The 14,068-nt window shown below is 37.4% G+C and overlaps 1 protein-coding gene across 1 annotated transcript; it reads right to left on the minus strand.

The window, feature by feature from the left end:
• Positions 1 to 2,693: 2,693 nt before the first annotated feature.
• Positions 2,694 to 3,785, minus strand: LOC110195108 (olfactory receptor 51G2-like). The gene has a single exon (XM_020967750.2). The coding sequence runs from the start codon at positions 3,767 to 3,769 to the stop codon at positions 2,828 to 2,830; it is 942 nt and encodes a 313-aa protein (XP_020823409.2). The 5' UTR covers positions 3,770 to 3,785; the 3' UTR covers positions 2,694 to 2,827.
• Positions 3,786 to 14,068: the final 10,283 nt, after the last annotated feature.

Below are 14,068 nucleotides of genomic sequence, written 5' to 3' on the forward strand. Positions count from 1 at the left end.
ATATAGAGGTGTAGTCCATTCCTGGCAAAGAGATCTACATTCTTATGTTTGAGGTTGTGTCTTAAAATTCAAATCCTTTCTCAGATAGGAAAATGACATTAGTTTGGGATTGATTGAAGTAAAAAAAAAGTGAAACAGATTTAAGCAAATTATCCTACATATTATTTCTTACCACTTAGCAGTTCAATAAATATTTTTTAATGATACACAAACTGCCACTTCAGAAAAAAAAATAGCACAGAATTTTTATTCTAATGTAATCTAATTTGTGTATACATATATATGTATTGTGCATATGAATATATATGTGTATATGTATACATGCAGACATTTATACTTATGTGTGTTATTTTGTGTGTACATGGGTACATATATGTATGCTTATCTATATAGACATACAAATATATTTGCTTGCTTGCTCATTCATTTATTCATACATTCACTTATTTATTAATTCAATCATTTAGTTATTTACTTGTCTGGTTATTAATTTATTTACTTATTTATTCATTCAGTCATCTATTTACTTATTTGTTTGTTTGTTCATTTGTATGCATACACATATCCAGCTGAGATCTCAGGAGCAAGGAGATGAAGATGTTGTGATTCCTTAGCTCTGCTTCTCAAGTTCAGTCTCTACCAACTTAATGGGCAGTACAGGGACCTATGGTCTTGTATCAAGTTATGAAGGTGGCAGCTCCTTAATTGGCTAATAGGGATTACTTCATCAGCAAAATGGTTTGTGAAGATGGCAGTATCAAAATCATTCAATTAATATTTATTCATTAAGCACTTACTATTTGTTAGGCACTGTGTTAAGCCCTGGGGATACAAAAAGAGGACAAAACAAAACAAAAAGTCTTTTCCCTCAAAGAATTTATGGTCTAATGGGAATGCAACCATTCCAGGAATTTGGGGAGAACTAGCACCTCTGATGTGAGGGCTTGCTGAGCCCTTTTTAGGTCTGCTCATCCACCTTTGGTGTCCACCTGCCACTCAACTCTCACATGTAGTTCCAAGATGCTGTAGCATGTGCAGAGGCCACACTCTGCTAAAAGTGTCTTGGCAAACTGCCTAAACCAGGTTGAGGATCACCAACAGGCCTCAGACTTGTCAGTGAGTTAAGGGGGTTTCTACTCCAAACAGGCAAAGACTTTCCCTAGCAGAATGGGCCAATAAGAATAACTTATTCCAATGGCCACAAAGGCAGCTGAAACAGGTACCATGGAACACTCAAAGTTTCATCAGATATTGAAGATGCCAAGGTCATTCCCCACATCCTCAGCCATCTCCCATCATCCTGACTCTTGTCTTTTCTCTGGACTTCAATGACTGTGGAAGATAGAGTGAGGCTGACAACTTTGTGCAACTGTGTGTCACTTAAATCCAATTCATGAGCTAGTCACCCTGTGATGAAATTGGTCCTCTTTGGAAAACAAAGTTTGGGGCAGCCAGCTGGCATAGTGAATAGAGTACAGGCCCTGGAGTCAGGAAAACCTGAGTCTAAATCCAGCCTCAGACACTCACTAGCTGTGTGACCCTGAGCAAGTTAACCCTGATTGCCTCTAACAAAAGAAAGAAAGAAAGAAAGAAAGAAACAAAGAAAGAAAGAAGAAAGAAAGAAAGAAAGAAAGAAAGAAAGGAAGGAAGGAAGGAAGGAAGGAAGGAAGGAAGGAAGGAAGGAAGGAAGGAAGGAAGGAAGGAAGGAAGGAAAAGAAAAACAAAGGATAAACAACAATCTTGGTTAATTCATTTAATCTCTCTGGGCCTCTTTCTACATCTAGAAGTTGAGGGCCTTGATTAGATGAGCTATAGTATACCTTTCAGTTCTAAATGTATGATACTCTTAAATTTTATTGCTTTTGGATATTCACTTAGACTGTGGTTATCAGTTTGGTTTCTCTTCATCAACCTCTGTGGCCATGAGATCTATAGCTTCCAAAGATTAATAAACCAAGCAAATTTTCTTTAAAAAAAAAAAGTTTCCTCTGAAAATTTCAATAATTCCACAACTGATAAAATCACAAAATTAAATCAAAGATTACCTAACTGGATCTTTCCTTCAACAAGGTTCTCTTTTGTAATGTACCTAACAAATGATCAGCTGGAATTGACAAGAAACCCTTCAATGAAAGGCTTCACAAAATATGATACAGGAGCATTAAATAATATTTTCTACTGTATCTACATATCCTGGTCATCAAGTGTCTGGTTTTCATTCAAAAGTTCTATTAATATGGCTTCTCTTGAACCCAAAACTTATGACATATTTACCTTTAATACTATGGGCAAAATTGAAATCCTTTAAAAAAACTTCCTACTTGAAATCCGTTGTCCTTTTCCCATTGTCTTTTTTCCAAAGGGTAGACAGATATTTGACCTTATTTAACTCTTCCAATATTCTTTTGACCAGTTTGTTTAAATCATTCCAGGGAAATAGGGCTAAGAACATCCTTTTTATTGAAAGGAACTGAAGAAAAGCAACATATCCTTCCATGTTGCATTCATGGGGAAATCTTATGGGATCAACTGAGTTCTTTTGTGGGCATTCTGTGTCTTTGCTTCCCTAGATTTCACATGCTCCCGACATCTTATTTGTATTTGAATATTCCATAAAGTTTATATTTAAATTTTATGTTTAAATATAATTTAATTACTTGATGTTTACACATGTTCATAGTTAACTTATTTTCTCTTAAAATAATATTTTCATTTTAAATCATTCACTATTGATGATATTGTACTTTTTCAAACTTGGGAGATGATTAAATGCTATACGAAGGTGAAGCATAATTAGTATTATTGAGGAAGGAATTTGTGCGTCCCCCTATCCCTTTTGCTTTTTTAACTTCTTAAGGATGCGCAGGCGAATCTGCTTGGTCTTGACACTATACACAATAGGGTTCATGAGTGGAGGAACAAGAAGATAGACATTGGCCATGAGCACATGGACTATTGGGGAAGCATTCTGCCCATAGCGACGGATCATAGACAACCCAATCATGGGTGTGTAGAAGGTAAGCACAGCACAGATATGGGAGATACAGGTGTTTAGAGCTTTAACACGCTCTGACTTAGAAGCAATGCTCAGCACTGTGGCCAGAATGAGTATATAGGACAGAAGAAGCAATATTGAGTCTAGTCCCATGGAAAAGATGACCACCATGAGGCCATAGATACTGCTAATCCTCCGACTGGATACTGTCATCTTAATGAGGTCCTGGTGCAGACAAAAAGAATAGGAAAGGGCATTGATGGGTTGGTACTGTAACCTTTTCAAGAGGAAGGAGGCTGGGAAGACCAAAGTCAGTGCCCTTCCAGCAATAGTTAGCCCAATCCCAATAATTACCCCATTGGTAAGGATGGTTGAATAGCGCAGGGGCTCACGGATGGCCACAAAACGATCAAATGCCATGGCCAACAGCACAGCAGATTCAATGATAGAGAACACATGGATGAAGTACATCTGAATCAAGCAGGCATTGAAAGGGATCTCTCGGGCATGGAACCAGAAGACACTGAGCATAGTAGGCAATGTAGTGCTAGATAGACCCAGGTCTGTCAGAGCCAACATTGACAGAAAGTAGTACATGGGCTGGTGGAGTGAGGGATCTGTCTGAATGATAAAGAGAATGGTGGTATTTCCTGCTATAGATATAATGTAGACCAGGCAGATGGGGATGGAGATCAAACCATACATGGCCTCAAACCCTGGGAAACCTGTTAGAAGAAACCTAGGGTAGAGGGCAGAGGAATTGAAGACAGACATGATGCTCACTGGAATGGATTCCTTCCCTGGAATGAAAGAAGAACAAATATTACTAAGTCTTTACTAATTGATCTCCAGTAAGTAGGTGGACAATTATTATCACAATTTATAATCATCATACCTTTCATCACCATCATCATCGTCAATAGCATCAAATCTCTATATATATGTCTCTCTTTCTCTCTGTGTGTGTCTTTCTTTCTCTCTGCACATAGATAGATAGATAGATAGATACAGATATATATAGATATATACACACACATATTATATGTACACAGTATCTAGTTATGTATCTATTTATATTTTGTTGTTGTTCAGTTGTTTTTTTCAGTTGTGTTCAACTCTTCATAACACTATTTGGGGTTTTCTTGGCAAAGATACTGGAGTGGTTTGCCATTTCCTTCTCTAGATCATTTTATAGATGAGAAACTGAGGCAAACAGGATTAAGTGACTTACCCGGGGTCACACAGCTAGTATCTGTCTAAGGCCAGATTTAAATTCAGGAAGATGAGTCTGATTTCCTTCTATAAACTGTGCCACCTAGCTGCTATCTATCTATATGTATCTACATACATATAACTGTTGATGTATATAGTTTCTATAGATATGTAGGTAGATACATACATACATACGTATATACACACATATATGCATACATACATGAGTACATATGTATGTACATACATACTGAGCCTCTCCTGATAATGTAGCACATTGCTAGGCATTGTGTAGTATAGAAAATACAGTTACTGCCTTTAAGAAGAACTAGTTGGGGAGATAATTTTTTAGTGAATGAAATGTTTTGAAGAAAGTTGTCAGTTTATCCTCCTCTTCTTGTTATTGTTTTACAGAAAGGAGGGAAGAAAATGCCCTAGAAAGACAATTGTGCATGCAATAGGCAATAAAACTTGGGGCTAGACATCAGCATAAAAAATTCCCATAGCATTTTAAATCCATTAATGTTGCATTAACTGCTGACTCCCACAGCCCATAGTTAGACAAGGTTAGTGGGTAAGCTGGAATGTTATAGGGACTGAGTACTAATTTGGGGTTGAAGTCCCTGGGTCTTGACTTGTGTACCCTTTAGTATATCACTTCATCTTTCTGGACCTCACTTTCTCTATCAGTAAAAAAGAGGAGAGTGAATTATTAGCTATCCAACTACTTTTCAACTCTAAACCCTGTGATTAAATTAATATTCCTGAGACTTCTACTCTCACAGGTTAATCCCTGAGAGGAAGACCCAGAGGCTTGTATGGATGGAGACCAAATACTTATGTGGATGAAAAATCTCCTTGGAGCATATAATCTAGTACGATTTTTTTTTTCACTTTTGAAATTGACCAGAATGATGCTGTAGTATTTTTTGTCTCACCCATTAAAATATAGTTGGTCTTGAGAAATTGTCTTGGTTCAAATCCACCTCTAATGCATGCTGGCTTTGTAGGCCTTCGTAAGTTACTTAACATCTCATTGACCCCCACCCCCCCAACAACTCTCTAAAACTATAAGTAGCAGATTAGTTACAGATATGTATTGACAGAGGGAGTTTTCTTACAGGGGATCCCCTACATCAATGAAAGTGTTGATCTGATCAGACACACATAAATGCAACTATTCTCATCTACCCACCCCAACAAGCCATCACCAGTGCCAGTGAAATTTGAAGACTGTCTTCTGGATGCTGGCCTTCCATTTCTATTCTGAAATTAGGGGTGTGCCAGGAAATGTCTTATAACTGGCTCTCCAAAAAAAAAATTCATGAAAGAACACATGAAACACTTTTAAGTTGAATCTGCGTTATTAACTTTTTCTTCTTCACTTTGTTAAGTCTAAACAATAAAAAAAGGAAATCAAGCTCTGATTTTTATTGCTTGCCAAATTTTAAATTCTAAATGCTTACACTGAAAATTCAAAAACCAACTCTCTAGATCCTGGAGGAGCTGGCTCTAGCACACTCATTACTGAAGCCATAAATAAAGGGAATTCAGCCTATTGATTAGACTTCCCCTTATATATTTTCATACTCATTTCTTTGTTTTTGTATGGTATTGGACATGTGGTCACCTTTACCTCCAGAAAGTTTGATTGACTTTAGTTCTAGGAAATAAGCTTTGCCTAGGACGCTGTTCATTTTTCAGAGAACCACACCAACTCAAAACTGGAAAGGACATAACTGAGAAGTAGAACACTAGCTTGAAAAACTTCAGTGATTAAGAAATCACTACCCTATAGGGCAGTTTACTCTGATTTTGAACATCTTGTTCCTTGGACTAAAAATCACAGAATAAGTAGAAGTGATAGGGTGTTCATAACCAAGTTAGGTAAGACAATAATCATAAGAGAGACTCCCTCTCCCCCTTCTTAATGAGTTCAAGTCACCTGACTTGAAACCACATCCTTGAGTGGAAGGAAAACAAAGAAAGAACTGGATAGATGTGATTTCCCAAGCTACTGTCAGTGATTTTTGAAAGTTTGTGGCAAAAGTGCTGCAAGACTAGAAAAGGGGGAATATCCACATTTTCAAAAAAGGAAGATAATGGAGTCTGTAAACTAGAGCTAGTGAGACTGATTTAAAATCCCGGCCAAATTCTAGAACTCTTTAAAGAAATGATAAATGCATGTCGTAGAAGTGGGTATACCAACATGAAATGATACCTGACCCTTCTTCATCCCTTCTGTGCTTTAGGTGTCCTATAGAGGAAGTGACTTCAGACCCATTTCTATATTAAGGGATTCAAAACATTAGAAAGCCACATGGATAAAGATGGGATGAAGAGATATTTTCAGAACAGTTGTATCACTTTAGAACTTTGAGAAAATGTATAAACAAAACCCCCAAATTCTGCTATGTAACAATCCTGCTTGTGGATTAAAAATTCTAGCCTGCCTCCCCCTACCCAGAGCATTCATCTAATTGCTGTCTGGAAGTTAGTCTTCAGTAGTGGAATACTCTCTCTCTCTTCATATATATATATATATATATATATATATATATATGGATATATATATATGGATATGTATATATATATATATATATATGGATATGTATATGGATATATATGGAGATGTATAATATGGATATGGATATATATGTGTGTGTGTGTATATATATACACATATATCCATATATATACACACACATATATCCATATATATATATATATACACACATATATATATATATACACACATATATATATACACACATATATATACACACACATATATCCATATATATACACACACACATATATATGCACACATATATCCATATATATATATATACACACACACATACACACATATATCCATATATATACACACACATATATATGCACACATATATCCATATATATATATATATACACACATACACACATATATCCATATATATACACACACATATATATGCACACATATATCCATATATATATATATATATACACACACACATACACACATATATCCATATATATATACACACACACATATATCCATATATATATATATATATATATACACACACACAAATATATGAACATGTTATTTCCTTCATCAAAACTCCTCCTTATCCAGGGAGTTTTTGTAGGCTAGACATAAGGCCTTCTCTCATTTCCTTCAAATCTCAGCTAAAGTCTCACCTTCTGCATGAAGCCTTCCCTGGTCCTTCTTGATCTTTATACCTTCCTTTCTATCAATCATCTCCAATTTATCCTGTCTTTATCTTGATGGAGCACACTTATTTGCAATTTGTCTCTTTTATTAGACTGTGACCTCTATGACAGCAGGACTATTTTTTATTTTTTATTTTTTTGCTTTTTTCTGTATCTTCAGTGCTTAGTATCATACCTGGAATGTAGCAGGTGGTTTAACAATGCTTGTTGATGACTTCTGATGAAAGTTTTGCTAAGGACATTAGTAAGGATCTTTAATAGTATGGGGAAAAATTCTGAAATTATGAGAACTGTGTGATGCAAAGGAATGACTACCTGATGGGATGTATGAACCCATTAGTTCTGTTAGTAATTGAGTTGTGAGATCTTGACTAAATCACTTTCTATCTCTCAGCTTGGTCTACTCTTCTGTAAAATTGGATGGTGTGGGAGCAGTTAGGTGTTTGATAGAGCACTGGCCTTGAAGTCAGGAGGACTTGAGTTCAAATGTGACCTCAGACACTTACTCTGTGACCCTGGACAAATCACTTAACTCAGATTGCCTCCTACCAAAAAAAAAAAAGTGGTTTTCTTAAATGATATCTGAGTTCCTTTCCAGCACAGATATTGTAAGTTTCTACAAAGTACCAAATACAATTTCCATTTCCTTCAAGTCCAGTCTCTCCACTCTCCCCAGTGACAATATTGCTGCACTCATTCTCAACAATCTGACTTTACTCAGGCCATCTCAGAATATCTTCCCCCTCCCAAGGTCTCTCAGATTAAGATTAAGTTGATCCATTAAAAATCATCTGATCTTCTAAGGCTTGTCTGTCCCACAAAACCTTTCCAGAATACTCCTGCTCAGACTAATCTTGTTATATCTAACCTTCTACTTGCACTCCCCTAAAACTCTCATTCATATATTAACCAAAGGTTTTTAATTCTTCAGTTCTTCATTCTTTCATACTACAGCGTCATTCTTATGATTCCTCCTGTAAGGAGGTGTACCATGTACAATGATGGGTATAATGAAGTTAATCCTAGTACAAAAAATGATAATCATACCATTGTTCATAGCTACTCAACTACATTAAGATTTAAGCTGTCAAAAGGAAGCTGGAAAGAATGACTTAATTGGGGCTGATCATTCTAAGACAAAGTGCAGGTCCTGACTGAGGGAAAGACTTTTGAACTAGGAGGACTATTGAACTGGAGAGGCTAGACTATTCCCATCTCATTGCTGGAAGTTACAGACCTCAGAGCCAAGACAAGAACTGACCTCTAAAGGCACCTAGCTTCCCTCTTCTCCCATTGGAGAGTCCATTCCCGAACTTCCTCCCCTGAACACTAAACCCCCATCCCCAAGCTTGCCAGAAGGAACCCAGAGTCCCCTCTTCACTCTGAACTGAAGGCCCACCCCCTCCTTCCCTGTGGCAGCAGGCTTCTGTGGGGACAGACACTGTTATGCTCTCCTATCTCTGGACTTTCTCATTCACTTCACTCTGAACTGTCCTATATGAATTGTCTACTCGAGAGAGAGGGTGAGCTCCCTGGAAGCAGAACCTATTTTCTTTTTAGCACAGTGCCTGGAACCTACTGTTTAATAACACACAACACACTTAATAATATCTAACATGCTTAATAAAACATGTTTTTCATTAATTCATATTACAGTATAGCTTTATTATTCTCTATCTTATGACTGTGTCTTATGTCCTCATCTGAACTATAGGCAGGACATCAGAGGTTCATCTAATTTTTATTTATCTCCTCTACACTGTTAGTTGATCCACTGACTAGGAAGCTTACACATGCTCAGAGTTGGTTGACTCTAAATCTAGTTATCATGGGCAGGAAAGGACAGAAGAATCATATTCCTCTCCTCCCCACAGCCTGGCAAACAAGTAGAACCACTCTATGGTGTCTTCAAGAAGACTAAAACCATCTTGATTGATTTATCTGCCCTAAACTCCTTACAATTTGACAAATTCCCATAATTGGGAGATGTGGAAGTATTTGTGGGCTTTGTTCTTGGTAGCAATAGAGGGCACCTAGTCTCCTCTTCCACTCCTAGAAAAAGAACCTTCCGAAAATAAGAAGACCATTATTCAGACTCCCTTCCAACTCATTTTTTTCCCAAAGGAAAAACTCAGCTCACAGGATCAATTCATCACAGATTCCTCCCCAACTGACAGGATTGTGTTGTCAGTAGATTTCATGCACATATCCAACTTCTCCTGTTCCTTTTTCATTATATATACATCAGTCAAATTCTCATTTCTGCTACCTGCCTAGGCAGAATGAACCCTCCCACAAAATAGATGTCTGAGAACACTGGCTAAGGACCTAGTGTTTAATAATCAGTTCTTGGTAATGTTTTCTTGTTTTCTTCCTTTTTTTTTAAAGTTCCAGTCCCAGTTCCTGTTAGGATTACTCAAGTAACTTTCCTATTGGGGCTTCCCTTAAGTGCCCATTAGCTTTTTACCCTGTGAATACATGTACATAGAGTGGTTACCGTGGCAAGCAGTGAATATTTATCCACATGGTCCATTGGTTCTTCAGTCTGCCTTGGCTCAGAATTCTCCCTCAGATTCTTCTTCTTTTCTCAGCATTAAAAGCCTGGCTCTACATCTGTACAAATTTCCAACCCTATAGACAGTAACGATTACTAGGGTTGCAGCAGGGGAAGGGCCCACTGTATAAATAGTGATCTGAAAGAAAAAAACAAATACTGATAAAATAAGACATTACAGGTAGCAGGGACTGAAGTCATCAAATGTTTCAACAGCTTCTCAGTACATATGAATTCCTATGCATCCATTACTCTGGAATTGGGGGACAATACAATTTATGCCTTGAGTATCTCCATCCTTTATCCAATCAGCTCTATGGAGAGAATCATCTGTCCCTTAAGGGACTCTGCTGTCCCTCAGGGCCAGACCCAGGGTCTAAACTTCGTCAAAGTCAGCTTTGAGGGAAGAAGGAATTTCAGCCTGTCCCTAGAAACAGCTTCAAATCCCTAAGAACTCAAATAATCATCCATTTTTTCCCCTAAAATTTGAGCACAAAGGTGGTTTTTCGGGCTGAGATGAACTCAGAGATTCATCAGAGGCAAAGATTATGGATCCATTATCTGGTAGCTTAGTCTTAGGGCTATATAGGAAGCATGGGTACTCTGCCTATGTGGGGGGAAAAAAAAAGAAAAGAAACAAATATTTTGATGAAATAGGCACTTTTCAAGGCACTGTCTTCTAAAGTGTTGAATCCGAATTCAGTCCTTTGTGAAGGCTAATACTACCACCATCCCCTCTAATTAGCTTGTGTGTGTCCTAGTCTCTTGTCTTTCTATGTTAAAAAAAAAAGTCAATAGGTAGAGGGGTGGGGTTGGGCATTCCTTATGAAAGTGCCTGAGGTGTTGGAGTACCAGACAGAGTTAAAAATGGTCTGAGAGGCTGTGGAAGAATCACTTGCTCAGAGCATCCACTACCTAGAAATGAAAAAGAGGCTTTGTCATCCAGTCCAATTGTCTCGCTTTAAAGCTCAGGTGACTGAGGGTTAGAGAGGTTACATAAGTTGTCTAAAGTCACATAGGTATCAACCATCAGAGGCAGGATTTGAACCCATGTCTTCTGAGGCCAGAGCTGGTACAGTGGGTAGAGCACTGAGGTTAGAATCACAAAGGCCTGAATTTGAACTTAAGGACAATTACTCACTGTGTGACCTTGGACAAGTCACATAGTATCTGTCTGCCTCAATTTCCTCAACTATAAAATGAGGACAATAATAACACCTATCTTCCAGGGTTCTTATGAGGAGATAATGAGAATTTTTGTAAAATGCTTAGCACTTTTATAGTGTTTGTCACATAGATACCTAATAAAATAATTGTTCCTTTCCCTTCTTCTTACTCAGCCATACTTGATGGGGTATAGGCCCAAAGTGAGACCTTTGTCTCAATTTGGGCTCCATTTGTCTATGGGCCCTAGAAAACCTTTGGACTCCTTTTGAATTTCTCACTTGATTAAGGAGATCTCTGGCATTCCCCTGAGACCATGATTTTGGCTATACCCAATCCCCCAATTCTGTTATCCTTGACCTAGACTGGCCCTTTGTTTTGGCTACACCCAATCCCACAATTGCCTAGCGTGGCCCTCCATTGTCTTGCCTCCCTATGGTCCCGGGGCCACTTCCCACCATTGGTCCCACCTAGGCTCCATTTCCCTGGAATTCTATTACCTCATAGACTACTTGGCCACTCCTAGATCCCTCCCCAGTCTTTCTGTATATAAGGTCCATGTTGTCTCCATTAAGGCCCTCAGTTTTTCACAATCTAGCCAAAAGCCCATAGATGCTCAGATTCCTTAAGAGTCTAGCTAATGTGGTGAATCTTCAATAAACATCGTCTTTGGCCGAAAGAAGATTTGGGTTGAATTCTTACTGACAGGATCCATGTGTTGTGCTTTTGGGGTCCCAGGACACCTGAACCCCCAAACCGCATCATACTGATCTCACTCTCTCTCTGTAGCATTCTTTTCTCTTGTGGGACTGAATGGGATGAGAAAATTGTCTTTCCTATATAGAATCTTCTTATTATAACACTGCGGCACAGAATTAGCCTCACCCTTAGAATGCTGGGCTTGAACATGGGTTCAAATTCTGCTGCTGACTCTTATTAGCACTGGTATTGTGGACAAGCCACTTAGCCTCACTAAAATGAAGTTTCACATTTGTAAAATGATATATGCTTTAATCAGAGGGTCTCTGAGGTCCTCAGAAGTTCTAAATTTATTGTCTATGAACTTATAATCCTCTATCAAAAGTACCATCACTTTCACAGAGAACTTGTACCTGCTATATGAGTCACAACTTTATCAGACGTTTGCCTCAGTCTCTCTGTCTCTCTGCTTCTGTCAGTTTGTCTCTATCTCTGTATTGCTCTATCTCTCCATTTGTGTCTCTATATTATGTTTCTCTCTCTCTGTCACACACACACATACATACATATACACACAAACAACATACTCATTCACTCTTCTGACCTATATTCTCCATAAAACCCCCAACTTCTAAAATATATTCATTACACTCAGAAGCCAATTTGTTTCTTTAGCATGATATGTTCTTGTTGATTGATGGAGAATACCATCATGTCAGAGCAGACTAAGCATGACATAATTGCAGCTGGGAGCCTTAGGTGCCTCTACCACCTTCACACCAAGTTGTTGTGACTCTGCTTGTATTCTCAGACCAACTCTTTAGCTAGAATAGTCAGAGCTACAATTCTAGAGTAAGAAAGCCTGTAGTTCCATGTAATGTCAGTTGTAATTCTTTGAGAAAACTTTAAAAGCTCAAGGCATCTCACTGCATCTCAGAGACTGAATACTAAATTTTTTGTTCATGACTTTATCTAGTGCTCTCAGATTTGTCAACTGTTTTACATATGTTATTTCATTTGATCTTCACAACAACTCCAAGTGGTAGTTGCTATTATTGTCCTAATTTTTCAGATGAGTGAACTGAGGAAAATAGAGTTTAAATGACTTGTCCAAGTCACACAGCTAAGAAAGCTTTTCAGGAAGAATTTGAATTTAGTTTTTCCAGACTCCCAGTTCAATATTATTCACTGCTCCACTTAGGGGTTCATAAGTAAATAAGAAATATGTGCATTCATAATTATTCAAAAAAAGAAACAGATAAAAGAATAAAAAAAGAAATAGAAAGAAGATTGAGAAGTATGTGGAAATATCATACATATTCCTTAAGAACTGTAGTGGAAGAAATGAAAACAAATAATCCCAGAGTGATACCCCTCCCCATTTAGAAAAGAGTTGAGGGCCAGGAAGATTTGGAAAGGAAAACAAACAGAAAAACATATAGAGATGACAGAAGCAATTTTGGATTTGTGTTTAGATCTGTGAGTGTCAGAGTAAGTACATATGTTCATAAAGGTTGGAATATGAACAATGTTTAGAATGTGTTTTTGTGTTGATAAGGCTAGAATTGAATTTTGGATTACCTCTAGGTGAGGTAGATCATTTGTTTTATTGACAAGAAAAATAATATAATTGAATATGAGACTATATATATATCACCATTGTAATCTTGACTTTTGCTCCAAAATCTTGTGATGTTATTCCTGTGAGTGTGGACTCAAATCCCAGTCTTTCCATGCCCATCTTCTGGGACCTTTTTCCACCTCCTCTAAAACTTCATCACAGCTCATCCATTGTAGTCAGGGCTTTTTTTTCTTCTCTTGCCTTTGCAAGGAAACTTGCAGCTATCATCTCACTGATGACCACAGTATCTGTTTTTGTTTTTGTTTTTTTTTTTCACTCATCTATTTCTTTGACAACTTCTTTTATAGCATTTGGTTTAATTCCCCTATAAACAAGAAATATGTTAGAGAGCAGATAAAATGACTTGACCCAATGAAATGTTGGGGCTACAACAAGTATATCTAAGGCAGGAATAAATATTTATGTGAATTTATTTATATTAAGCAAAACAAAATTAAATACCAAAATCATAGAATTAGAAATATCTCTCTCCTCAAACAACAGAAATTATTTAATTACATCAAAGCCTGATATTGTCTGTGACAGTTCCAATTAAGGCAACCTAGACCCTTCACTTTATTTC

Source organism: Phascolarctos cinereus, unplaced genomic scaffold (assembly GCF_003287225.1).
Source record: "Phascolarctos cinereus isolate Bilbo 61053 unplaced genomic scaffold, phaCin_HiC Scaffold_726;HRSCAF=1367, whole genome shotgun sequence".
Classification (NCBI taxonomy): Eukaryota; Metazoa; Chordata; class Mammalia; order Diprotodontia; family Phascolarctidae; genus Phascolarctos; species Phascolarctos cinereus.